At 30.0% G+C, this 26855-nt stretch overlaps 1 protein-coding gene across 1 annotated transcript; it reads right to left on the bottom strand.

Annotated features, from left to right (window-relative positions):
• Positions 1 to 12145: 12145 nt before the first annotated feature.
• On the bottom strand, positions 12146 to 26855 carry LOC134708466 (uncharacterized). Its single transcript, XM_063569018.1, has 11 exons — positions 26463 to 26855; positions 23370 to 23583; positions 22604 to 22716; positions 21335 to 21368; positions 19950 to 20036; positions 19225 to 19304; positions 18403 to 18552; positions 17896 to 18079; positions 16225 to 16378; positions 15572 to 15663; positions 12146 to 13988 (listed from the first exon to the last, which is right to left on the bottom strand). The coding sequence occupies exons 1-11, from the start codon at positions 26720 to 26722 to the stop codon at positions 13890 to 13892; spliced, it is 1467 nt and encodes a 488-aa protein (XP_063425088.1). The 5' UTR covers positions 26723 to 26855; the 3' UTR covers positions 12146 to 13889.

The following is a 26855-nucleotide window of genomic DNA, read 5'->3' as shown; positions in this document are numbered from 1 at the left end:
TTACCTATGCATATACGTATTATCTATTTTAATGCTTATATTCTGCCATTATTTGATTATTGTTGCAATATATGGGGAAGTTGTTGTGAAAGTGGAATAAATAAACTTAATAAATTATTAAAGAAATCTGCTAGGGTTATAGTAGAAGCTGACATAATGACATCATCCAGTTTATTGTTTAAAAGTTTACACTGGTTAAATGTGGAAAAACGAATTCAATACCAAAAGGCAATACTTGTATTTAAATCAGTTAATGGCATGGTTCCTAACTATTTAGAAGAAAATTTTCATTTTACTAATAATCAAAACTATAACTTACGTTCAGCTGATGAAAAACTATTAAATCTTCCAAAACCAAAAACAATTTTTTTTCAAAGAAAACATTTACATATTCAGGTTCACAAATATGGAACAGTTTACCAAATGAAATCAAAATGAGTGATACACTTGTATCTTTTAAAACAAAATGTTACAAATTTTTCATCAATTGTGCAAATTAATATGCATGTTCATTATTATTTCAATACAATTGTATATTGTGTATAATATAACTTTATTATACTGTTTGTACTTATAACTATATTATTATTTTGAGGACTCTCAGGAAGATTAGTTTTAACTAATGGGATCATCCTCTTGAAATAAAGATTATTTATTTATTTTATTTATTTTACAACTGACAACGGAAGAATTTTTAATGTGTTTATGTAAAGTCCTGTTCAAAATAAGTTACATAACTTATAGTTTAGTAAAAATAGCACGAATGGGTGTTTAGTGAGTGCTTGGGAAATGTTTTCAAGAATGTGTTCGTGTATAGGTCTTTTCTCTTTTTAATGTGTATCTTTATGAGTTAATTTACCAAGGCATATAAAAGTGACAAAATAAAATGCCCTAAAAATAAAGATAAGGGCTAGAAAAAAAATTCCCATCAGAAAGAAGAAATTGAGTCAATGTGGATAGATCTGATTTTAATCAGATTGCGCAAAAATTTTGTTTAATATGTGAGTAATAGAACATATAATCACTTTTTGTTTACTGATTTGTTGATTGTTATTATTATGCAGACCTTGACCATATTCTAAGTTAACGTTAAGACAATTTATTATCCGTAAGCTACATTAAGAATGTCCTAATTCTAACTAGCTCTTTGTTCTTAACATACCTAAATAAGACTTAAGTAGCCTTCTATTTGGAACCATCTTACTTTTTTCTGGCCGTTAACACACGAAATGAGAGATGAAACATTGAAAGGAGATAGTTTCAGTCAGATTAACAATAATTATAACGACGATATTAATAACAGAAAAACAATAATAAAAAAACACTGCCATCAGCCCATGCATTTTTCACAAATGTATCACTATTTGAATGGCTTTATAATGCAAAGTTTCTTACATTCTTATATTACGAGCTTCTTGGTATACCCTTATACGCTGTTAAAAGATCGTGTATTGTTGACAAAAAACAACGAAGTACAATTATTCCTATACTAAGAAACACTCGATATCACACAAGGTTTTTGGTGAGTTGAGCATACCTTCTACGTGGGGATTCGAACACACAATCAAGTTCGACTACTTAGAGAATTCGGCCACCGAAGCCCCATCACTGAAGGCCTGTGTGAATTTAAAACATACATGATAAGAGGTTACAGTTCCATGATGGAAAGTTGACAATAGGAAAACTAAAATTATCGATCTGAGGTCACGGTGAGTGGCCAATCTGTCATTTTGTAGACATATGGTGTAGACAAAAACAGTAAATAGTTTCATCGCTGATAGGTATTGGAAGATGTGGTATGAGTGCCAATGAGACAACCAACTCTCCATCTCTAATGTTCATTTAATTTTCAAATTAAAAGCGATACATTGACTATAATCAGTTGGCGTATTTCTTCAACTGCAAATGAACTGAATGTTGAAACATGATAAAACAATGCCCCGACCTCTCTCTATACAGATTGTACTAGAGTCATAGTACAACTACGTATAATGTATAGTTTAAATACGCAGTACATGTAAATAGTTTGACTAGGTGTAAACAGTACAGTTATAATGAAGTTCAACAACCCGTATGATAATCATTAGACGCAGTGTATCAGTCAAGGACTAATGTCATATGACAACTGCAATCAGTTTTTACCCATGTACCTCTTTCGAAAAATGAAAATAACACCTCTTAAATTTGGTGCGACATGCGCGCCTTTACTGTGTTAACCTTCATCAGAATTCAATAATCCAAATATTGAAAGCAACTGCCAAAGGAGTATCCTTGATATACAAGTACGTGAATGCTTGGCTGAGGGTTTATGTATTACTTGCACGGACAAAGAATACACAAAACCACATAAAGTAAAACCACATCAGGTCAAGTTTTCCTGAGGGTTCTTTAAAATGCTTTAATTATAATTTCGTATATTTATGCTATCAACAGAAAATTTAAAAAAGGTATCATTAAAAAAAATATGTCAGTCTCGAAGCAAAGAGTTCGTACTTATGACAATCACCAGACCAATTAACAAATGCACGTTTGAACAGATATTTTTATTTCACGAAGATCTTAAGCTTTTTACAAAACAAAAATAGAAAGTTTATAGGTTGGTCCTAAGAAACTCGAATCATATCCAGAGTTCAACGTTGATGTGGAAAGTCTGACTGTTAGATTTTTGGTCCTCAATGCTCTTCAATTTCGTACTATATTTAGCCTTTTCAATTGTAGAATCATATTGTATTTTCGAGCATTACTGCTGAGTATTTTGCAGACGAAACGCACGTCTGGCGCTCACAATTTTAATCATAGTGTTTTGCTGAGTTCTTTGACGACCGAACTTGTAAAGGGATACTATCATGGCTTCTACTGCCGACCGTTCTGTATAAAAACTTGCATTCTTATAACAATTGCTATGTCGACTAATCATCACGTCTGTTTAGAATGACACGAAGGCCGTTAACCCACTAATTCTGTTATCTAACAAAATCAAATAAAATGACCCTATAACTTATCAGTTAGTTTTGACCTAGTGATTTACTTCAATTCAATGATGAAGCAAGAAAAGCATATATATACTTTGTCCTGATCAAAGTTGAAAAATTGGGTTTGCGTAACGACAACTGAATTTGTTCAGTTTCACAGCATGCCTTTTTTAGATATATCATTTGGCTATACCAAATCAATTTGATTGGTTTGTTTTTTGGTGGTAAAAATTTGGACACGCGACCGATATTTTATCGTTTGTTTTATTTTTATTAATTTCTTAATTGTCAAAACAACTGACGTTTAGCCCAATCATTTATTCTCATGATATGTTTTTCAGGGAAGGAATTGTGAGTGAACGAATTCTTCATTTCGAATAATTTAGATTTGATACAAAAAAGGATGAAGCGTTACAAGTAGTAAATAATTAGACGTTATACCAAGAAAGACTATAACAAAATAAAGCGTTCTGAATACGACTTATATCTCATATTCATCTCTATACACCTGATTTTATTTTTAAGTATCGATTGCTAAACAGAATTTACAGATATAATATGAAAAAGAAAAAAAATGTTCAGGGAACAAAGATGGTCCCAGTCGCATTGATTCGGGACTAAACTTTTACAAGAAGCCATCAGAGAGACATCAAACCGGTTTTTCCTGTAGAGGTCAACACCCGTGAACAGTTGAGCAACTTCCAAGTATATACTAAGTATATGGACACACCATTTAAGCTTAAAACTTAATTTGGATTGCGGTTGCATATTGGACACAGCATAGGTTTGTGAACCAACATTTGAAATTTAACATTAACCTTTTAGGATTCCATATCCAAAATCTAAGTACATTGATAGAATTCGCATATCAAAGAACCCAAGAATACGTTTTTTTATGACATACTCATTTCTGTTCAAAGGGAAATAACTCAAATTCATTTAATAAACAAAAACTAGTGATGATTAAATAGTCCCTAAAATTAAATAAGATGAAATAAAACAATGTGTAATTCAAAACACTTTGGAACGCAATGTGCTATTTTCTAATTAATAGTGAAAATACATACTGGTTTAGATTCATCTTTCAAAACAATCCTATGTACATTCATTTTACGTTCACTTCATGATAAAAAAAATTATATAGCATTCAGAAAATTAGTTTTCACAGAATAACAAACAAAACTACCACAAAATTATTCAAACAATTTACCAATTAAAGCATAGACATATATATATATACAACTCGTCTAAACATCAACCCAACAATGTTAGATCTGTAAAGTTGCTTTCGCAAATATTTTGTTCTTCCCTCCCCGGGATTCGAACACATGCTACTGTGATATCGTGACACAAAATCGCCTGCACTGCAGCCCACACGACCACCTGGGCTCTACAATAATAAAGCCATCAGTGGCCGTGTGTTACCTTTCCTCGTCAGTTTTAATCTAGCGGCATACCACAGTACATGATATATAAGGCATGGAGATGATAACTCGTATATATATGTGTGTGTGTATATGTCTCTGACAAAAGAAAAGAACAAAAACTAAAATTTTGAATTTATCATTTAGCAATGTCTTTTAAAAATCTATAAAACTTTTCTGCAATTATCTTCAAAATGTCGACTATAAATGAACAGTAAATTTTTAACTATACTTATATTTATTATCTAAGTGATGATAATTAAAAGCTATATAGAAATTGTATGTCACTCCAATAATAATTGTGAGATAAAACATTAACCACGTGCTTAGTAAACTGATAACAGGTTAAAATTACTTATAAAGGACTTTATGTATATATAATTAACAATTTTTGTTCAAAGGGAAATAACTCAATCACAAAAAAGTACCACTTATGGATATTAAAAAGGGTGATAACTCAACAAAAAAGCTAAAATCGTAAAAACTTTTTTTTTATGAATTAGAGTCCATTTCAAAATACTGTGTCAAATGATAAATGTTAATAGGTCAAGAACACTGAACAGATTTTTCTAAACTAATGGAATATCATAGTCTTTAATTGAAGGCAGGTGCATCCAGAGTTGAACTTTGTATAACTATTATGAATGAATTTGTCTGGGTAGAAAACAGCAGAGACCTTTATGATTGCAATGGACCGTGACTGACAATACAACATCAACCTGACATTATTCTAAGATAAACTAATAGAACATTTTAGAAGTGTTTACATCTAATTCACTTACTCTGTTTATCCCTAGCAATCGTATTATGTAAAATCATGCCATTCAAGATTTTGATCCATTTAATAAAGTAGTATGCATTTTTAGTTCGACTCTATCCCTGATATTGTTTGTCATGTTGGGGGTCTATAGAAATGAGGACGACAAACTCGTGAGATCATGTCAGACCGATTCGTATGATATTTATGTAGTTAAGTTATTCTTACACTTTGGTGTCGAGGTAATTGTTCATTTGCATGATGTATTAACTATATGTAAAATTGAGAATGGAAATGGGGAATATGTCAATACTTAATTGTAGGGGTGTCGCTGGGGTTCTGTTATCCATCCACCTAATTTAGTTTTGCTATTTATTCTTACTTTAAGATATCTCATAAACTTTACAAGATACCTTATATAGTTTATAAGATATCTCATATAGTGTATGAACTATCTTTTATAGTTTATAAGATATCTCATATACTTTTCTTTGTAAGATATCTACTAAATATATCTTATATATTACATACGATATCTTATATATTATAAACGATATCTTATATAGTTTAAAAGATATTTTATATAATATAACAGATAAGATGTTTTTGAACTATATGATATATCTTATAAATTATATAAGATATCTGCTATATTATATAAGATATCTTATAAAAACAGATTATATAAGATATCTTATTTACTATTTATTATATAAGATATATTATATAATTTAAAAGATATCTTATATAAGTGTATAAGATATCTTATATATTATAGCAGATAAGATATTTTTAAACTATATGAGATATCTTATAAACTATATAAGATAATTTATTAACTATATTAGATATCTTTAAAATGTATAAGATATCTTATAAATTATATAAGATATCTTATATAAAAGATATTAATAAAATATTTCATATACTGTATAAGATATCTTATAAACATTAGTAGATATCTCATAAAACTTTAGAAGATATCTTATAAAGTATATAAGATATCTTTGAAACTTTATGAGATATCTTATATAATATATAAGATATCTTCTAAAAATGAAATCATATAAGATATCTTATATATTAAAGGATATATCTTATATTTTATATGAGATATCTTATATATTAAATGAGATATCTTAAAATTCGAATAAATAGTAAAACGGCTTGCCATACCCTCCCCCCGAGATAAATGGTTTGAAAACTGAGAAAGTACAATTTAATTGAAAGATGAAAATATGATATTAAAATATGTATTATGGATCTGGATATTATTACAGAAACTAAAACCGAATGAGAGTTAAGTCTCATCCTTTCGATAAAACAGTGCTTAAATATAATACAGGTACATAACTCTCAGAAAGAACATGAACTTATCATCCAAAAGAACTTTGAATCTACCCTCCAAAAGAACAGAGATCTGGCTCTATAAAAGAACAAGACACTCGCTCTTCTCAAAAGAACAGGGAATATGCTATCCAAAAGAACACCTACCAAGTAAGTTCTTTTTTCCCAATTAACACCGTTATCAATTAATTTATAAAAATAAAGATTATATTCAGTCCGCATTAAGTTACTTAATTTGTGAACCAAACATGAAACAAAAAAGAACACCATTTACTTGTACCAAAAGTGCATGGTATAATATAGATAAGATATATTTTATTTCCAAATTATAATTATGTAATGTCATATTACATAACAGAGATAACGATAATTGTAGTTCTGTAAAAGTACAAAAAAGAACTTCTAACCGGATCTCTTTCACCGTTTGATGTTCATCATTGGGGACAACCAGATATATCCGTATTACTTAAATGCATTATACAGTTTCTTAGTGACATAGATGCGATGATATATCAATCTTACAATGCTTGGGAAGTTTATTTTTACAGAACCAACTTCATTTAAATGTTGCCTTCATTTAACATTCACACTGGACATGTATATCTTGCATAATAAAGACCTCACATCTCCGGCTTAATTATATGTATATTGAAGGATTTGTGTAGTATGCAAACTCTTGATGAGTTTAAATGCAGTGCATTTGGATGCCAATATAATGAATATATCTAAATTGTGCTGATACCAAAGCAGTGTATTTATTGTTGATTTTGTTTAAAACTCTCGGACCGAATATGAATGAAATATTTTCCACTGGACGTTGAACAAACAATAAACAATCATATCATCCTTTTTAAACAAAATTCTTTTTTTTTCAGATATATATATTTCTATATTTGTCGCCTTTTTATTTAACTCTAAATCAAACAGTCAAATATCAATTGAACTTTGTTCCCTTTCAAAGTTGAATAACAGCAATACAATATCTTTATGTAACTTGTCTACTACTTTTATTACATAAGTATTCTACAAATCCTTATACAATATTGGACTTTGCTCGCCTCCAGGGTAACTATACTTTTAGTTGTTGTCAATGAGTTTTTATAATGTATCATCATTTAATTTCTATTTTTGATGTCACAAGATTCTATCTAAAGGCTAAAAGTTCACGACCTTTCCCTCAATAGCAGACGTTTAACTCCTACACTGCTATGATCTAAAATCATCTGATGATGTTCATTATGATTATACAATCGTTAGTGCATCAAACGTTTATATCAATATCCTTTCAAATTAGCCACTTGTGTATCTTATGATCGTTGTCATAGCCGTATTAGGTCATACACAGATTACTCTATACAATAGCACTCCTCCCAGGTATTGTATACTTTGGTCCATCTTCAATCTCTCTCGTTCCATCACCAGTCACGAGGAAGGACTTAACTCAAAGTTGTTTTTTCTATAACGGATGTGATGCTGCTTCTGCCAGTTCTGGTGCATGGTCAATAATCACTTAACATACAGGTTTTGATATGTGACTTCATGTATTATTATCTCAATTTATATTTCATGTTTTTTGTCAAACATATTTCTATTTAATTTTTGTTTATTGTCTATTGCAATTCATTGTGTGATAAAAAAAATCAATGTACTGATTATGCCCGTAATGGGTCCACTGTTGCCTAAAGCAATCAATGTTTACATCAAACGACAAAACCTGATTTTTGTGTACTTCTGTAGAACATTAATTTGAACTATAAAGCTTCATTCTGCTGTGTACTTAAGTCATTTTTTTTTCATTTTTAAAAGTGCAGATGTGATTATTCTTACTGCAGTGAACTGCTCAGTATTTTAGTAGTATTTCCTTTAAAAAAGAAGATATGGAATGATTGTGAATGAGACAACTTGATGGAAAATTAAATAACTTATAGAGTAACAATAGGCTGTAAAGAGTGACAGCAAACTGGATTATCTGCAGAGGTTAAACCCATTACCAAGTCAGGAATATGTCATAGGTTTGCGACACAAATTGAATGTGGTCAAATAACTGAAAAATTGGAAATTGGACCGTAATTTATTATGGCCCAGTATTTAAATTCTTTGAACCTTCATATGAACCAATTTGATAAAGAATCCCAAAATCTAAAATCTCTAAATATATATTTAGATTTAGCATTTAAAAGAACCTCAAAAACTCATTTTTTTATTGAAATAAAACAAAGTTTAATTTTGTACCTTGATTTGGACAAAGTTGAACATTTGGCCCAAAATTCCAATTTAAAAAAAACAGGTTTAGAATCAGTATTTGAAAGAACCCATATATATATTCATTATATGAAGAAATGAATAACATTTAATTTTATCCATATATTTATTTGTTTTCTGTTCAAAGGGAAATAACTCCAACTGAATAAATCAAATAATATTATTTTGATACTGAAAAGGTCTACAGCTCTTGAAAATATTTATGTATGATTTTTTTAGCCTTTTTACTGAAACCAAATTTTGAATTCTTTTCACATTCTTCGTGAATGTTTCTTGACATGTATCGTAACACAATTTAATCATCTGGCACACACACCAACTGGTGTTCGATAAATAAACAGGAGTAATGTAATTACTATAAATAATACTAGAACACACCCGCGAAATCGCGGGCATTCAGAGCGTATTTTAAAGTATTTAAAATGTTGTTGGAAGAATTTTGTAAAATATTTAATGAAAGTATTATACGTCATAGGTTATTGGGGACACTGGGGAAAATGTTTTTTTTTCCTTTATTTCCAATATTCCCATTTTTTGGTTTTCTATCAATTTCAATATGAACATACATTAAGTATGTTATGAACATTCAAGTAAGGAGCCTGTAATTCAGTGGTTGTTGTTTGTTACATATTTGTTTTTCGTTCATTTATTTGTACATAAATAAGGCCGCTAGTTTTCTGGTTTGAATTGTTTTACATTGTCAGTTCGGGGCCTTTTAAAGCTGAGTATGGGGTAAGGGCTTTGCTCGTTGTTGAAGGTTGTGCGGTAACCTAAGGTTGTTAATTTCTGTGTCATATTGGTCTCTTGTGGAGAGTTGTCTCAACATTGCAATTATACCACATCTTCTTTTTTTTTGTAATCAATGAATTTTGTAAAAGATTTAATGACTGGAGAATTTCAGAAAAGGTATCAAAAGTTCACATGAATATTTTTAGCGCTTATCTGTATATTATGAACATTCATTACTATATAAATATAGTGTATTCACTTTCAATTCCGCAGCTAAGTTTACTAACCGATCCATAGTGGTCATTGATATAGTATACAAACCCTCTCTATTTAATAAACTATGTGACTGCCGTGGATAGTTAACTTGAAAATGATAGCAGATAGAATTCTGAAAATACACGTTATTCTTTGTATATGCATGTTCAAAGTCTAATCTGACTTAAAATTTCGTCCAAAAATAACTCAATCTGAATAATCATATGAATGGATGACAAATGGCACTATGCACTGTACCTATAGGACACAGAGGCGTGTTGATTAATTTATTGTGGAAAGAAGAGAAGCGGCACCCAAAATGAGGTCTTCTCGTTTAATAGTATAGATAGTATCTATTCAATGAATAGATTTTTATCATGTTTTTAAAAAAAAATATCTACAGTTTTTAAAACAGGAGAGAGTTTCTCAGCTTTAATATCATTGAATAGAAAACACCCTAAGATGAAATGTTGACTAGTTAGTTGATTAACTTCCTCGAGTTTGAAAGTCACTTCCTGTTTGACAATACTTTAAATGTTTTAAACCCACTTAACATATAATTTTTGATCAAAGTCTAACAAGGGTTGGGTCTTCATATTATGCACAACATTATGTCATTGCATGTTCATATAAAAGGAAAATAAACTATTTCATCTATTTTTTTATTGAATAATATAAATTATGTAAATTATATGAAATAAATTGCAGTTACACACTACTACATGTTGTACTATTAAAGTACGTAATTTGAACATACATATAACATAAATCATTCAAATCATCCAGTGATACACATTTGTAACACTAAAAAAAATATTATTGCTTTATGATTATCAAAATTATGAATTAAATGAGTAGAAAAAATAAACACAAAGTGGAGAAGAGAAAGACACAAACAAATAACAAATAAATATGGAAAATTATTATTATTGCTATTTTATGAAATTTTCCTTTGATCTTACTGACTGACAATATCCTTTCTCAGCACAGTAGAGTGATATGAGAAATGATCACTAGAAACTAAGGGTGCATGAGTGTTGTCAATAAAATTAACAACGTCGTCATAGGTAAAATAGAAATATCAGATTATCAATGGTCATCTTCACTCGATTGCTTTTTTCACTTTTGCTGTCCTGGCTATAGCGTAGCAACAAAATCAATCTCGTTGAGATGACCAATGATAATTTATAAATATAAGCAATCTAAAAAAAAGACTATCACCAATTACACAAAATTTGTCAACAAATTAAAATGTCTGCTAAAAAAAAAAAAATGTGTAGGGTCTCAAAATGGTCAATAGTGATCTACCCAACCCTCCACAGCATATCTTAAAAAAAACAAATTTGTTAAAAAAATATTTTGCCCTCACAAAGTTTCCAAGGATCTACAGCTGAATTGTCACACATTGTTCAAGCAAAAATTGGTTGGTTTAAAAGATCATTAAAACATAATTATGCTTAATCTCACCTCACCTATCCTCTTCATGCCGGTCGGTATTTAAGGCAGAGTACAGGGTATATATGATTTGATGTTATGTTTTGAAACAGAGAAAAAATTAAGCAAGTTACATTTTTCAATTTAAACATGAGCATAATATTATAATGCTTTCTTGAAAAAATCAAGTGTGAATTTCATTGGAAAATTTAATAAAAATCAATTGTCTGAATACGTTACAACTATTAATACCTTTAACAGATTTCAAATATTAGTGGATTTTTTTTCTTCAAAAGAATTATATATACTCTTGATTTATACTTCAACCTACATAGGAAATACTAAATAGAATATCATCAACCAGAGAAATCTGAAATGTCATAAACTTTCAATTTAATAATCCCAGAGTATACATAAAATCAATTCTTACACAACTTCTGCTTCATTGCTTCCATAACCATCAAAACACTTATTTAAGTGTTTATTGCACTTATTAGTCATAAATTCTTTAAATGTTTTTGATCACACTATAATTGATAACACTATTTTCATTTTCCTAGAAGTTAAATTGCATTGTAATCTCACTTCAAGTAATAACAATGATCTTAAAATATAATGCAAAGCAGAAGGATGATGAAAGTTTTTAACGACTGTGACTGGCTAAACAGCTCTCCAAACAGTCAGTCCAAAGCAGAATAATCTTTGACCCATGTTTTATACAGAGCAGCTCATTTATCATACACGGCATAATCAGCGAAGCATGAAGATTTAAAAAAAACAACGTTGTCCTTGTTATGCTTACAGCCTGATAATCATACATTCATCCTTCATCTAGTACGTACCATACTAGTACATTTTAAGCTCTTTCAAAGGCATCTTTTAATACATACATACAAATTTATTGCTTAATAGTAAAAAAATAATATAATCAAAAAAGCATTTTTCAAAAGCTATATTCTCATATATTATTTTTTTTAAATTGTATCATTTAGTTCACCTTCTATTCACATAATGATTCTTTTTCTCTGGATAATCCATACAAAATGTTTTCATTTTATCACAACCTGCAGCTTGAAAAAAAGCTTGGTGACCATCTTTTTTATCATATTTTTGAACATATCACAATATATACTATATTTTGGCAAAGCATGAAAAAGCCCTATCACCTTAAGTGTACTTTATCTATGACTTTGCAAAATAATAGATTAAAAAATACACAACCATAAACAAATAAATAACAAACAATATTATACAGCAAAAAATAAATCAATTATTATTTTTTTTCTAATCAAAGGGGAATAATCCAAAAATATTCTAAAGGAGAGTATTCATTTGACAGAGATATTAATTTCTCAAACCTGAATACAATTTTATATAATTACATTCCAATTTTCATTTGACCACATATGAAAATTTCATTAGGCAACTAAAAAAAATAGTCTAAATGTTTATACATTTTAATTCAACAAGTATATGAATTTGCTCCCATTCAAAATTGAAGTTTCATAGAAAGTGGAGATAAGCAGCTTGTCTTATAAAAAAGGCATTTTATATGTTCTATACACTATTGCAATTATATTATAAGGTTAAAGATGCATCAATGAACAAAAAATGATTGCAATTGAGATAAATTGTTCATTGCCACTAAATAATGAACACGAATGATTGCAGTAAAAGTTATATCAATTGTTCATTGCCAAGAAGCATATGAATATAATAATGAATATAATAATTTTAAAGAAAATAAAATAAAAAATACTTTTTAAAAACCTTGGATCTAATTAACCCAGAGATAACAACTGTAAGATTTTCTGGTGGACTCTTTGCTTTTTCCTCCCAAAGCACTGGACTGGATACCTCTTTATATCTTATACAACGATTGGTTTCTATTGGGATCATTCTGTCTGTGCTTTGAAGTCCTTTCCTATGATGCGAGTTCAAAACCAGGATTGGTAATGAAAAGAAATATATTGGTGAATAGCCTTTTCTTTTCTATCTGAGTAAGGACTTAGTGAAGATATATTGCTAAAATTGAATATCCATTTAGTACAAACAATTTTTAGGAGGTTGAATGTTTTAAACTTTGGATTCTGTTATTTTCGTCAGTACCAGTTCAAGATAGTGGATTGAAGAAAAATTGTATTTTCGTTGATATTAAATCTCGATGTTTTGTTGAGGTCTGCTTATAAGCCTATCAAAAATTGTTACTTTGTTGAACATTTAAATTCATTGTTCACTTATTAACATGTATAAATCGACAAAAAATTATTATATCTCACAAATTAATCCACAGTAGGTATGAGGAAACCCCTTAAGTTACAATTAAGTAACATGTAGCAAATCAATAAAATCAAATCTTCAACTACAGATGATTTTGAGGGTGGAAGTTACTATGACATGGTTAACTATTCATATAGGCCTTTACAAATATTTCTTCCATATAGTATCACTACATCATCTTTTTTCTTGAAAAAAAAGTAGCTAAAATCAAAGCTAATTCTGTTGATGCTAAATGATGCTAAACATCTTTGAAAAACACAGGTTTCATCATATTCATCAATGAAAAATTCCAATAAATAAAAATTGACTTTGATCCTTTTCATATGTTAATCTGTTAGCATACTGTTGGTTGGTTTAGTATTAAACACTGTACTTTAACATGTAAATCTGTCAGGACACTCCTTAGAATAAACCTCGTCAGCACACTCCTTAGAACAAAACTCTGTCTTTTTTGTGTGAAAATGTTGAGGCATATTGAGATTTAGGCACTTCAATTCCTGATTCTCTTAAATCTGTCTCGAGAAAGCCCTGTTGAAAAAAAAATACATTTGATAATAATACTGAAGGAATCTGTGCTGATTCTCTTAAATCTGTCTCGAGAAAGCCCTGTTGAAAAAAATTATACATTTGATAATAATTTTGAAGGAATCTATTAAAGGAATGTATTACTTGTACACTTGAACAAATAATCGGAAAAAAAAATACATGATCATTTGAGATTTAACAACATACAGATTGGAAGAATATTTCTTCTATAACAATATTTTGAAACAAGATGTCCAAAGGATGACTAAAAAAAAAGTTGAATTTCAACTGTTGACATTTTAAAGATGATCTTAGAAAAAGAAAACATGTAAAAAAACAATTGACAGCTGTAAAGTAATGTTAACTAACAAACTATGGGTCAGGTGAGCTAAACAGTTGATGTGTGGGACTTATTTTGTATTTACAATGTATATATTTCATATACAGCTGTGACTTTCAATCCCACCTTATACATTTGCATTTTGTCTATATATATTGTACAGTCAATATTCATCACATGTTCATCATCACATGAGGAAATGCGTCAATAAAACAGATGTTGTTTTTTTCCAGACAATTAATTTGCATTTTCTTATCATATGATATACTGTAAACAAATCAATCAATACATAATGTTTACTGCAAATTTGACAAAAAAGCATTACTTGCCCCAAAAAAAACATGTCATATCTGCTTTTCCTCAATTGAATTGTTTCATATTTATGTTGTGACCTTTTATATCTGACTATACAGTTTTGGGTTCCTTTTGTGATTATAAACAAACATTGTGTTAAATTTTTATTGATTTCTTTTTACTTATTCAAAAGTTATTATCCGGAAATAATCGGTCTTCAGACGCCGCTGACGACGACAATGCCGCTGCTGCCGATGATGTGATACCAATATACAACCAATTTTTTTTAAATTTTTGCAGATGTATAAAAACAAGAACGTGTTCCCAATACAGAGATGCCCCACTCGCACTATCATTTTCTATGAACAGTAAACCGTGAAATTGGGGTTAAAACTCTACTTTAGCAATAAAATGAGAAAGATCATATTAAAGCAGAGCATCAGGTTTATATTATATTACATTATGCAATATAACCGTGACCAAAAATTTTAACTTGATGTGGGACAGACGGACAAAATGAGCAGACAAACAGAGAGACAGACCCATAGAAAAGAAAAACTCTACTATCATAGGTGGGGCATAAAATATAAGAATTTGTCTAAGATTTCAGTCAAAATTAACACAATGGGATTGAAATCCAGAAGTTGATTTCACAAATAAAGTACATTGAATTGTTCATTTTAAACTTAACATCAATCTTGGTGCTAAGTTTTTTTGGTGAAACCGACTCCAGATCCTTTGTTGCTATTTGCTAACAAGGATCTGACAAAAGTCAGTACTACTTTCTTTTCAGGTAATTATTACATCAGCCAATGAAATTTATATCTTCAAGTTTTTAAAGGTGTGTATCATAAAACCTGAGGACTGAAAAGTCTAAAAAACAGAAATATCAACTCAAAGTCAAGAATTTTTGTTGTTTGACCTTGTTTGACCTTTAAAAATAAAACTGTACCTTCACAGCAGCTCCAACACCATTCAGATCCAGTAGAAATGTGTCATGTCCATATAAAGAATTTAGTTCATAAAATGTCACTGTTGGGTTACCTGTAACGAAAATCAATTGGGTAAAATTTTGTTAGTACAAAAATTAATGGCTTATTACTCACATGGTCAAAAATTGTCCAAATATAAATTGCTTGTTATAACTTGCCTAATTTCCAATTTCAATTTCAATTTCAATTTCAATTTCTAAATTCAAATTCAAAAAAATTCAAATTCAAATTCAAATTCAAAATTCAAATTCAAATTCAAATTCAAAATACAAATTCAAATTCAAATTCAAATTCTCTTTTTTCCTTACCAAAAACACCAAATTCTGGCAACACTTATTGAGACACGTTTATTCAAACTTTTATACAACTCTTTTTTATTTTGCTAACTGTTGATATGTTAAATAGGAACAGCACAATAAAACCTAAATACAGGTGACTGGTGAAGAGGAGACATCTGGATTGTTGGATAAAGAGAGATAACTCAATATTTATTATTGACACAAGTAGAGGATAGTTTATAACATTAGAAGTAAAAATCCATATCGAGTCTTATATACAAAACTTTGCAACAAGTATGCTAAATGGTTTTAATTGAAAATCAAAAGCATATTACCACTTTCCTGTAGAGCTGTGGCAAGTTTTCGTTGCTGTCTAATTGGAAATAAAATATCAGTTTGTACACCAATAACCATCACAGGACAATTGACACGAGATAATCCTGCATGAAGGGATTCGTAACTTTCTGCTATGTCAAATAAATCCATTGCCTAAAAAAGACATACATATATTAATCAATGCTACATAACAAAGGAAAATATAATAATACATCTTAAATCAAAATCAATAGTATGAAGTCTTGATTAATTTCCAAAGTATGTCACATTGACAGCCACTTCTAAAAAATTTGATGTCTTTAACTAAATATATAAAAAATAAAATAATATAGAAAAACTTTTTCAAACATGAAAATACAGTAAATTCTCAGCAGCTGGATCCAATAACTGAAATAAGTTGTTTGGCAACATTTTTTTATTTTACCAATCATGGTTAATGATTATATCAACCTAACTGTTTTGAAGTTCCTAACACCCTACTACCACCTTTCTACTTTCCTTCTTACAATATACTGACACTGTTAGTCAAACAGAAAAATTAAAATAAACGTTTACAAATTTTGCTCAGGATACTCTCTTTTTGTCAGGGAAAAGCTTTATTCAAGTTGAAGGAAGATTTGATAAAGTTCTTGACTGAAAAACTTTAACTTTAGACTGACTGAATGTAACAGTAATTTTAAAAAGAAAATATCTATTTGTCAATAAAATAGGGGAAAATGAAAACAAATATCTTAAAAATTTGCTCAAGGTATTATCTTTTGGTCAAAATGAATCTTCTATCCAAAATTCATTAAATTCCGTGAACGTTTGACCCCGTTTACACTTGTAAAAAATAGATCTTTCCTGAGATTGATTTTTAGTCTTCTGTAAACGGGAAAGATCAATCTTCATTCAGTCTTCAAAAGTCCACCTCCAGAGGTGGTTCTTAAAAGATCGCTCTTATTTGAATGCTAAGATCGATTGCAATTGATCTTTTTGCAGGTGAATGTTATATCTAAATATGAAAATAAATCTGTGAATGTTTAGTGTCAAAAACACACATGTTTAAAAATGATGATTGGAATAAGAAAAGTAGCAAACATTCTGCCGTTTTTTTTTCGATTACTTCTATAAATCAATAATTTCTATTTCTTTGCTGCAACAAAAATATAATTAATTACTCCATACAAAATTCCAATAATGACCAAACTATTTTCTAAATGATTTCGTAGTGTGTGACAGTCTGCGCAACTGAAGAATTATCGTTACTATTTTATTTTTAGGATTATTTGATTACATAATATAAGGTAATAAGGTCAGACCAGTTCTTTTTATGTTGCAGTGTAACGCATTAGATTAAACAAGATCGATCTTGATCGATCATGCTTGTGCAAATGTAAACCTGAACTGGACTTTTTTAAGATCGATTCAATTTCGTACAAGTGTTAACAGGGTCTAAGTCTGGCTTAGCGATAGTTTCAAAATGATAGAACCTGAATTCCAAAAGAATTTTGGTTTACTTATAGAGTAATCAAAGAATTTTTGTTTGATTTTACAAGGGAATATATATGAATGAAGTCTTTGTGTGCTAAAATTATCATTACTGCATCAATCAACCATTAAAGAGTTTTGACAAATACAAATATGAAATAGCTCTCAAGTTTATGTTCTTTAAGATAACAGATACTTACTTTTGATATATAAAGTAATGAATTTGGGTCATATTTAGTACTAAAGCTTTCTCCTTGGTGTTCTAAATAACTCTCTATAGAAAATGTTGGACAGAGAGTGGGTGGACATGTGGTATCAATTCTGTCTCGATTAAACCGACGGTCCCATTCTGGTCCACTTCTATATGTTATTGTAGCAATTTCTCTACAAATATAATCATAAACATATTTATTTTGGATTCCTTATTATTTGTGTCACAAAATTTTCCTGGATTTAGTCGGATTGGTGAACCACAAATTTTCTATACACTATACAAAACCACAAAATTTAAAATCCACAAAATTACACATTTTTTCTTAATTCCACAAAAATTGGTGGAATTGAAAATAAATAAATTCACAGTAGAACATAAAAATGCCTTATTCTACTTGGTCATATCACCGAATGCAGAGTTCATTCTCAAATTACAAAATTAAAAAACATGATTTCAAACTGTTGCTTTATTTTTTCAACTCCCAGAAACTTACCTTGCAAGTTTCATCCCCATTTTAGGATATTTTGCACCATAGTAGTGACCTTTGTTCCAGTTAGGATCTGACATAATAGCTTTCCTCTGTAGGTATCTCATAGCAATGGAGGACGGGTGGGAATGAGCACATGATGATATTGAGATTAATCTGCAAAAAATATAAATATCATAAGGCAATGACGATAGATGATCATCTAGCTTAATGGGAAAATCCTAACCTATAAGTTATCAGAATCTTTTGGAAGTAAACTTTTCGTTTGGCTTTTGATATTATTAAGGGCAACAACTGACTGTGTAGATGCATGAACAAGTGGCAAGGTTATACGAGGTTTTTTGAGATTTTAACTCTCCAACTTAAATCTCAATCAGTGGATTTATAAAAGGTTTCTTTAAGGTGGTACCTAACACTACAGGGAGATAACTCTGTAAAATCAGCTAAATGTTTTAATTGCGTTGTGTTGTAAAGGGAATATCAAGCTTCTCAATGATCAAAATTGGTGTTTGTCAAACTGTTATATAACCAGTGTATTTTTTCTGACAAAACGGTTGGTTGAAAGATTTTGAAATTTTTATATTTTTGTTAAAGGGTCAAAGTAAATACTTTGACAAAATTTTATGAAAATTAAACGAGCCAAATTAATTTTAGTAAAAGTGTTGGGTACCACCTTAAGAGTATATAATAAATAGTCTTAACAAAAACGGTAATTTACTCTATAAAATATCACACCCTTTACTTTTTATAAATATATCCAGCAAACTAAAATAATGTCAAGAAGAGACAAACGAGCAATTTATTTTTTGACTGGCTTTAATCTCTTACCTGCCTACCCTTTCAGGGTACATAACTGCTGCTTGTAAAGAGCACATACCACCTAATGATGAACCAACACTACTGTGTAACTGGAAAATACAACATTATTCCATAAATAACAGGTACTATGCTTTAATATAGATATGAAGAAAAGTTAATGAGAAAAGACAATTAGGCCTTTAAAGAAGTACCCTATTGGTTGGTTTTTTTTTCTTGTGCTTAGCATACTTGAAAAGGTTACCAGGGTATTGAAGAAACATGTGGCACCCATTTTAAAATTCATAGCATATGTTTATATTCTATATACATTGTTTATGCTTTTTCAGAGATTACACTACAGTAAGAAGAAATCACCAGATTTTGAATACATGTACATGACAGGAGAATATATTTGAATGTACAGTTCCAAATGTGTTGAGTGTGGGTCATTTGAACGGAGTATTTTGCTGTTTGTGAAAGAAAAGGTTTTATGTGTAACTTTTCTACAAAACCTCTGTCATGTCTGTATTTCAACTATTTTTCATCCATTAAAGGGGTCATAAGATAAAGTTTCAGTTTGGTAGGACAAGATACAGCCAAATCAGTACAATATTTCTCTTTTTTATTTTCAGAAAAGAAAACATTTGCCTTTGAAAAAAATATAGAAACTTATTTGCATAGTTGTACCATTTGACTGAAAAATAAAACAATAACTGGTGATAAACAAAAAATTCTTCTATTAGAGAATAACTTACCTTTTCAATGCCCAAGTTATCCAGCAAAAGAAATTGTGCTTTCACCATATCTTCAACACTTATTACCGGGAAAGTTGTTGCATATTTCTGAAATTATAAAACCCATGTTATAATTATGTATTCCATGCTGTGAAACTGTGCATTTAAATAATAAACCATCTATATAAAAAATAGAGGTTATTCTATTCCTCCACGAAAAGGGGGATACTGGCCAATACATCTAACAAGTGTTTCTACCTTCTTATAAACATCAAAAAGTTTTAAAATGAAGAGTCCCTTAATGAAATGTTTACAAAGGTTCCAGTGTGTACAGCTACCGATTGTGAGTCATACATTAGTATATATTCTATAGACATTGTCATTTTAATTATTATATAGCCATGAATACTCAAGTAGCAAGTGAAGTCATTAGAGAATAATGCCATTTTTGTTTTTGATACTTATTTTATAAGCAAGAATATCAGGAAAGCAAGCTAGGACAAGCTGATATTAGTACTGATGAAACTAAACTACCATTTAATTCATTCTTTTTATCACCAATTTGTCTTAACATATGAATATGAAATAAAATTAATTGGTTAGTAAAACAATTTTCATGCATACAAAACATCGAATGACTTCACATGCATTTCATTGATTACTTATGACAGGAACTGCAATATGTCTTCAACATAGTGAGAAAATTCAACACATACCTTTAATTTTAGTTTCTTGTGTACAATTTGGAAATTAGTATGGGGTTCATTATCACTGAACTAGAATATATTTGTATAGGGGCCAGCTGAAGGACGCCTCCGGGTGCGGGAATTTCTCGCTACATTGCAGACCTGTTGGTAACCTTCTGCTGTTGTTTTTTTTCTACGGTCGGGTTGTTGTCTCTTTGACACATTTCCCATTTCCATTCTCAATTTTATACTAAAGGAACTTTCACAAAAATTTAGTTATAACCAGTTGAGTGGTTTCAAAGAAGAAAATATCTGTTTTAAAATGATTTGACGAAGAGGATGAAAACCAAGTGATGACATTAGCTCAAGTAGACAATTTGGTCTAGTTGAGCTACAAATAAAAATAAATTAAAAATATAATCCGCAGTGTTGTGCTGCTCAAATTGTTCTTGGTTAAATCTACAACAATTATTAAGTATGATATGTCTATAACAATTCTTATTATCTTAATGAATACACCTATATAAAACGTATCCAGAAGAGTAAGATATCTTTATTTTAATCTTTATATCCTTCATTTAAGAAGTGAATAAACAACATTTAAATAGCAATCTAGTAATGACAGGATTTGTTATTCTGAGCAGCACAACCCAATCGGTTTGAATATACTGTTACAGAAGGCCCTGAACATGAATGTCCATGTCCCCTGAACTAGCATACCTTATTTGTTACTGGGTTTATGGATGATGGTCCTCTGAAAGAAAATATGCCACATAAAAATCTGCAAGCATTAGCAACACATAGTTTATTTCAAACTTTATATAATGAGTCTGACAATACTGGTTCTGGCTTTCCAAAACAAATATTTTATATAACAAGGGCTTATGATAAATAAGCAAGTATAGATATAGATGATGTATTCAAATTCAACGTTTCCTAATGATGAGAATCCAGAATTTGAGAAAAATTTACTAACAAACATCATCACTACACTATCAATAAAATTAGGCCATTTCAAACTACTCTATGGTTCTCATGACTCTGCAGCGTCAGCCAAAAAAACCACCACTGTATTGTATTTATCGTCATGCCAAAAAAACAAAACAAATACATTGGTAGAAATTCCACCTTCTTAAAATTTTACAATTCTTAGTCAAAGAAGGATAACTCTAACACTTTGGCAAGGTTCTGGTTTTTACCTTTGTTTTTTATGAGAAGTTTTCAAGACTTCAGCAATTAAATTAATTGGAATGCTTGAAAAAGACAAAAACTTTATTTGCTTTAGTCCTTTGATGATCATTAAAATTACAGATGACACAACTGCCTAAAAGATCTGAGAAACAAAATTGCTGATGGAAACTAGTTGAACAATTTCCAGATCAAAGGCAGGGAACAAAGAAGGTACAGCATGATTACTTCAACCGAACATCAGACTTTCACATGATCTTTGATTAAATAAAGTAAAAAGTAATGTTTCCACAGTTTTTTATTGATATAAAATAAAAACAAAATTTACATGTCCTGACACTTGCCAAGACACAAGTCGCCCAAATATGCCTTCTGATTATTCTGGGTTTGAGCATACCAAAGAAGTTTATTATGCTTAAGTTAATTTTACTGGACACATTTTGTATTGTGATATTCAGCATACATGTAGCATTGTGGTGTATCAATATGTTAATTTTATTTAACATCCCTCATTGGTGCATTAAAAGCAACATACTCGTTAGGTTTTTACAAGTTGTATATTTCTAGAAAGGAAACCCATACATCCTCGGTGATGCAATGTGACTTCCCAACATCTATGAAGTTTTGTATCTTTTTCATGTTTGTCAACAATTTTAAGTTGTTTTATAATTAAATAGGTTTAAATTAATTGATGCAAATGAGCTTTAGTTGCAAATTTAAAGATCTCTTGCCAAATACTGTTACAATACTTTTATAGTATTTATAACACTTTAAATTAAAATAAAAGAGTTTATGACTTACGTCGAACCATAACAGCTGCCTAAACTGTTTGTACAAATAACAAAGAATTTATTTGTATCAAGAGCACATCCAGATCCTACGAACTTCTCCCACCAACCTGGAGACATGTTGTCCTAAAAAATAAATAAATGCTAACAATTATTTTTTGTTGTAAACCATATAGAAACTACCATCATGTTGACAAATTCTTGAAAATCAAGTAAATTGCATGGAAACCATAGACCTATAATAAAATTTGCCAAAATTGCAGGTGTCATGGAAAATGTATTATGCTTTTTGGTTTATTGTTTTTATGCATAAGTCAGGTTATTTGATCTCTATTTATAGCTTACCATATGTGTTTTGTTCATTGTTGAAGATCATATGATGAACTGTAGCTGTGTACCATACATTCTCATCCATTGGTCTCTTGTAAATAGTAGGCTCATTGGCAATCATGCCACATCTAATTATTTCTATTTACGTGTATATATTTTATATTTATTTCTTTAACTGAAATTCTCAAATACTTGAAATAATTCTGACAGTTCTCAAAAGGAAAAAAGTTCCTTAGGAACAGCTTACAATTCATTATTTGTGGGATAATAATATAAAAGTTTGTAGTTGAATCATACATCTTTGACCTTTGGCTAAATGTCTTATTGGAAAAAATACCACACCCCTTTATTTTCAAAACCTACTCAATCATTTTGAAGTCAGATGTAAGAAACTATAATATTTATTTTGTAAAACATTAAAAGTGAATAAAACAAAACTATTTCTATACCTCATGACTCTTTGCATGTGAACTTGCAGACAAACCAGCATGAATGAGTACAACATTATCTTTATTTTCATTCAGTTCTCCCCATGTTTCATAAGCTATTGTGAGATTTGGGAGCACTGCATGGTTATACTTGAGTGGGAAGGGCATCTGAGATGTAAATGTCTTATAGCCAGACACAACCTTGGTATACTCAGGCTCTGGTCCATTGAGTTTACTGAAAAGAAAAGTAAAAAAATTCTGTGATTGGTGATAATTTTTTAGAAAGACAAGGTGTTACTAAATAAATTAAAATTCCATCCTTTTACTGGCTATCACATAAATCTGGTGTCACAGTAAATGAGAGCAAAATCTACGGTACATGTATTACAATGGCAAGAGGAACAACAGATGTAAATCTACTGTACACATTAGTACAAACTGTTGTTGTGAATGGCAAAAGTATCATCTTCGCTAGCCAAGGGTTACGATCCACTCCCGCTCTAAGAAAGTATCTGCAGTAATTGCTAGTTTTTCCCTCACCCTATAATAGTGTAAAAATTATTGTTTTATATTTTTGTTTAAGATGTATATAACAAATATTGTACTAATTATAAGGTCACATGTCCTCAGAATGAAGTTGACATTAGTCTGTGTGATTATTTAACAATAGTTCATACACTTGTACTTTTGAGTTTTGGTCTAATCATATGGTCAGTTATGGTCTGATATTTTATCTTATCAATTATTATCATATCATAGTTGACCCATATATATAAATTCTAAATTCTAACATTGACACCAGTGGATTATCAGATTTATCCAATCAAGATAGTTAAATTATCAGTTTTTTAAGTCTGAGCCTCTGCGAGGACTTAAAAAATTTATTATTTAACTTAATCTCACCTGTATTAAGAATATTTTGATTCATCCTGTTAGCTAAAAAAGTTATGACCCTTAAAATCATCCTATGATCTTTTGAGATCACCAGCAACCACATGTTGATAAAAAAAAATTATACAATGGGTTTGGAAAGAAATAAATTTCCATAGAATTAGAGAAATAATTACATCTGATAATAAGTAAAGTGCATATAATATGCACTTTACTTATTATCAGATGTAAATTATATATATGTAATGTCAGATGAAATGTTATTTAAACGACATTAACGTGCAAGTCTTCTAACTTCTTCTAACTATTCAAACCCTTTCTTCTACATAAAAAATAGATGCAGACTACAAATGTAATTAAAACCTTAAAAAATGAACACCAAATATAATTATACACATGTGATACATTTGCCTTGTGGCCCAGTTCTCCTTGTGATTTTACAGATTTGTCATTAAAAAAAGTTCTATATTTCATACACGCATCTGCAAAAGACAGTTATGAGAGAGGAAAATATACATCACAGTTTTACACTAATAATTTTTGGGGCCCTTTACATGTATAGCTTGCTGTTCTGTGTGAGCCAAGACTTTGTGTTGAAGACGTACTTTGACCTATAATGGTTTACTACCCGTATTATGAATTATGACTTGGATAGACAGTTGTATCATTGGCACTCATACTAATTCATCTATGAATAAATCAGTATGACAAAATAATATATGAATTAAAAAATCAGAATATGAATGTTCTTGATAATCATCAGTAATAAACTGAATTATTCATAAGGAATAATAGTCTGATAATATAAATATACACTGAGACTGCATACATGTATACAGATTATGCTACATATCTGTTCAATGTATAATATTCATAATTTCTTTTCCACTACCTTCAAATAGCAAAAATGAAAACACTACTACCACTCCAACAATTTGTTGCAGACAAAAACAGGCCTTCATAAAAGAGTAGCATTCACAGGGTTTCTATAGTGTCTGTATATATTTTACCAATATTGTGATTAATAGTGGAGTGAAATTAATTTGAAGCACTGATGAAAATTTACAGGAAAATAAATATCAAAGACTTATTAACATCTCAATAATATCACCAACAATGATAGAATTTTCTAATATGTACTTTGCAAAATGTACTTTGTGTGCATAGAAAGAAAGTTTACAAATAGAAATTTAAAATGAAATAAGAAAAGGTAGCTCTCATGATGTGCTATCAGATCAAATAAAATTAAAAATTGAGGACAATGTATTTATTTTCATGCAGCAAAACATATACACATGATACCTTTCATTTGTGTACCTGTACATTCCTTTATGAGTTATGAGTGGGGGATAGGACCTTTATCGGGACTCCAGGATCAGGTGTTTTTAAGCTCGGGATTTCGGGATTGACCCTTTCGGGATCCGGGAATTCTTGTTTTCGAGTTTCGGGACGTCGGGATTCACTTTATTTAATAGGGATTTCGTGTTTTTAAGCCCGGGAATTCGGGATCAGGACCCCTCCTATCCCCCCTCAGTTATCTTCCCTTGTGTGATATAGTTGAATCAAAGAAAGCAAAAAATCTGTTTTTGTAAAACACAGTAGTAAGTTAACTATAAGATAATCTAGTAACCTAATAATTTTCTTTAAGATGAAATAATGTTTTCATTGATCATGTTGATTAAATTCATTTCTCTTAAAATTTGAAAATACATGTAACATCTGTTAAGAAATGGGCCATTTATTTGCTGCTTTTATACAGTAACAATCATAGAGAACCCAATCTTCTTTGATATAGTACTATAGTAATCTCACATTACATGTTTAATGTGAGCACTACATCCTTTAGCTGTTTAGTGCTGAGCAGATAGAGTCAACAATATGATATAAAAAGTTTAGTTTAGAAAGGCATTATTGTTTTTGCTGGGTTGTTGTATGGATAAAGTCATATCATATAGCTCAGTTCATTGTCTATAGATAAAGAAAGAAAAATTATGAATGAATTATGTCATATATATGACCCTAGTCTATGTAAACATGTACATTGAAAGAATGTAGGTAAATATTGACATATACAACTATCATAACATTGGAAATCAAATGTTGATGTCTTCTACAAGTTTATATCATGTCACAAAATATAGGGTTAGTTTTACACATTTGTTAACAATGATTAGCTCTGTTGTGTATCCTCAAAAGGGTATGTAAATTAAAAGAAATGCTCACTTTCTTGTTAAGCATGGAAAATCTGTTTCCATCCCTCGAAAAATCGTTGCTTCTTCAGGTTCTTCAGGTTCTTCCTTGTACTCTGGTACGTCTATCTGTGGGAAATCCTCAAATACTGGCAACACATTTGTTCTCTGCGATAAAGTTCTACATTTGTGAAAATTTCTGTTTAAACATTTTTGTAGCTGAAGCCCATTAGCCAGATTTTCCGTTGCAGTGATGCCAATCATTCGTGGTAGAATTCTCAATGTTGACAACATCTTTCTTCCTTTCCAGATATGCTCAAATGTAATGCTTCAAATCATTTAACAGTACCTTTTATAATAATATCAATATGTACTTAAAATAAACAGCTGAGATTCATGAAGTAATAACGAATGTCCTACTTAACGA

The sequence above is a fragment of the Mytilus trossulus genome, chromosome 2, assembly GCF_036588685.1.
Source record: "Mytilus trossulus isolate FHL-02 chromosome 2, PNRI_Mtr1.1.1.hap1, whole genome shotgun sequence".
NCBI lineage: Eukaryota > Metazoa > Mollusca > Bivalvia > Mytilida > Mytilidae > Mytilus > Mytilus trossulus.
This window is presented reverse-complemented; position numbering and strand designations above follow the sequence as displayed.

Coding starts and splice junctions, on each gene's coding strand:
- LOC134708466 (XM_063569018.1), bottom strand. CDS start 26,722: ATGTTGTCAACATTGAGAATTCTACCACGAATGATTGGCATCACTGCA. Junction 21,369..22,603: donor GGCAGCTGTTATGGTTCGAC/GTAAGTCATAAA, acceptor ATTTTCTTTCAG/AGGACCATCATCCATAAACC. Junction 16,379..17,895: donor CATTACTTTATATATCAAAA/GTAAGTATCTGT, acceptor TGTCTTTTTTAG/GCAATGGATTTATTTGACAT.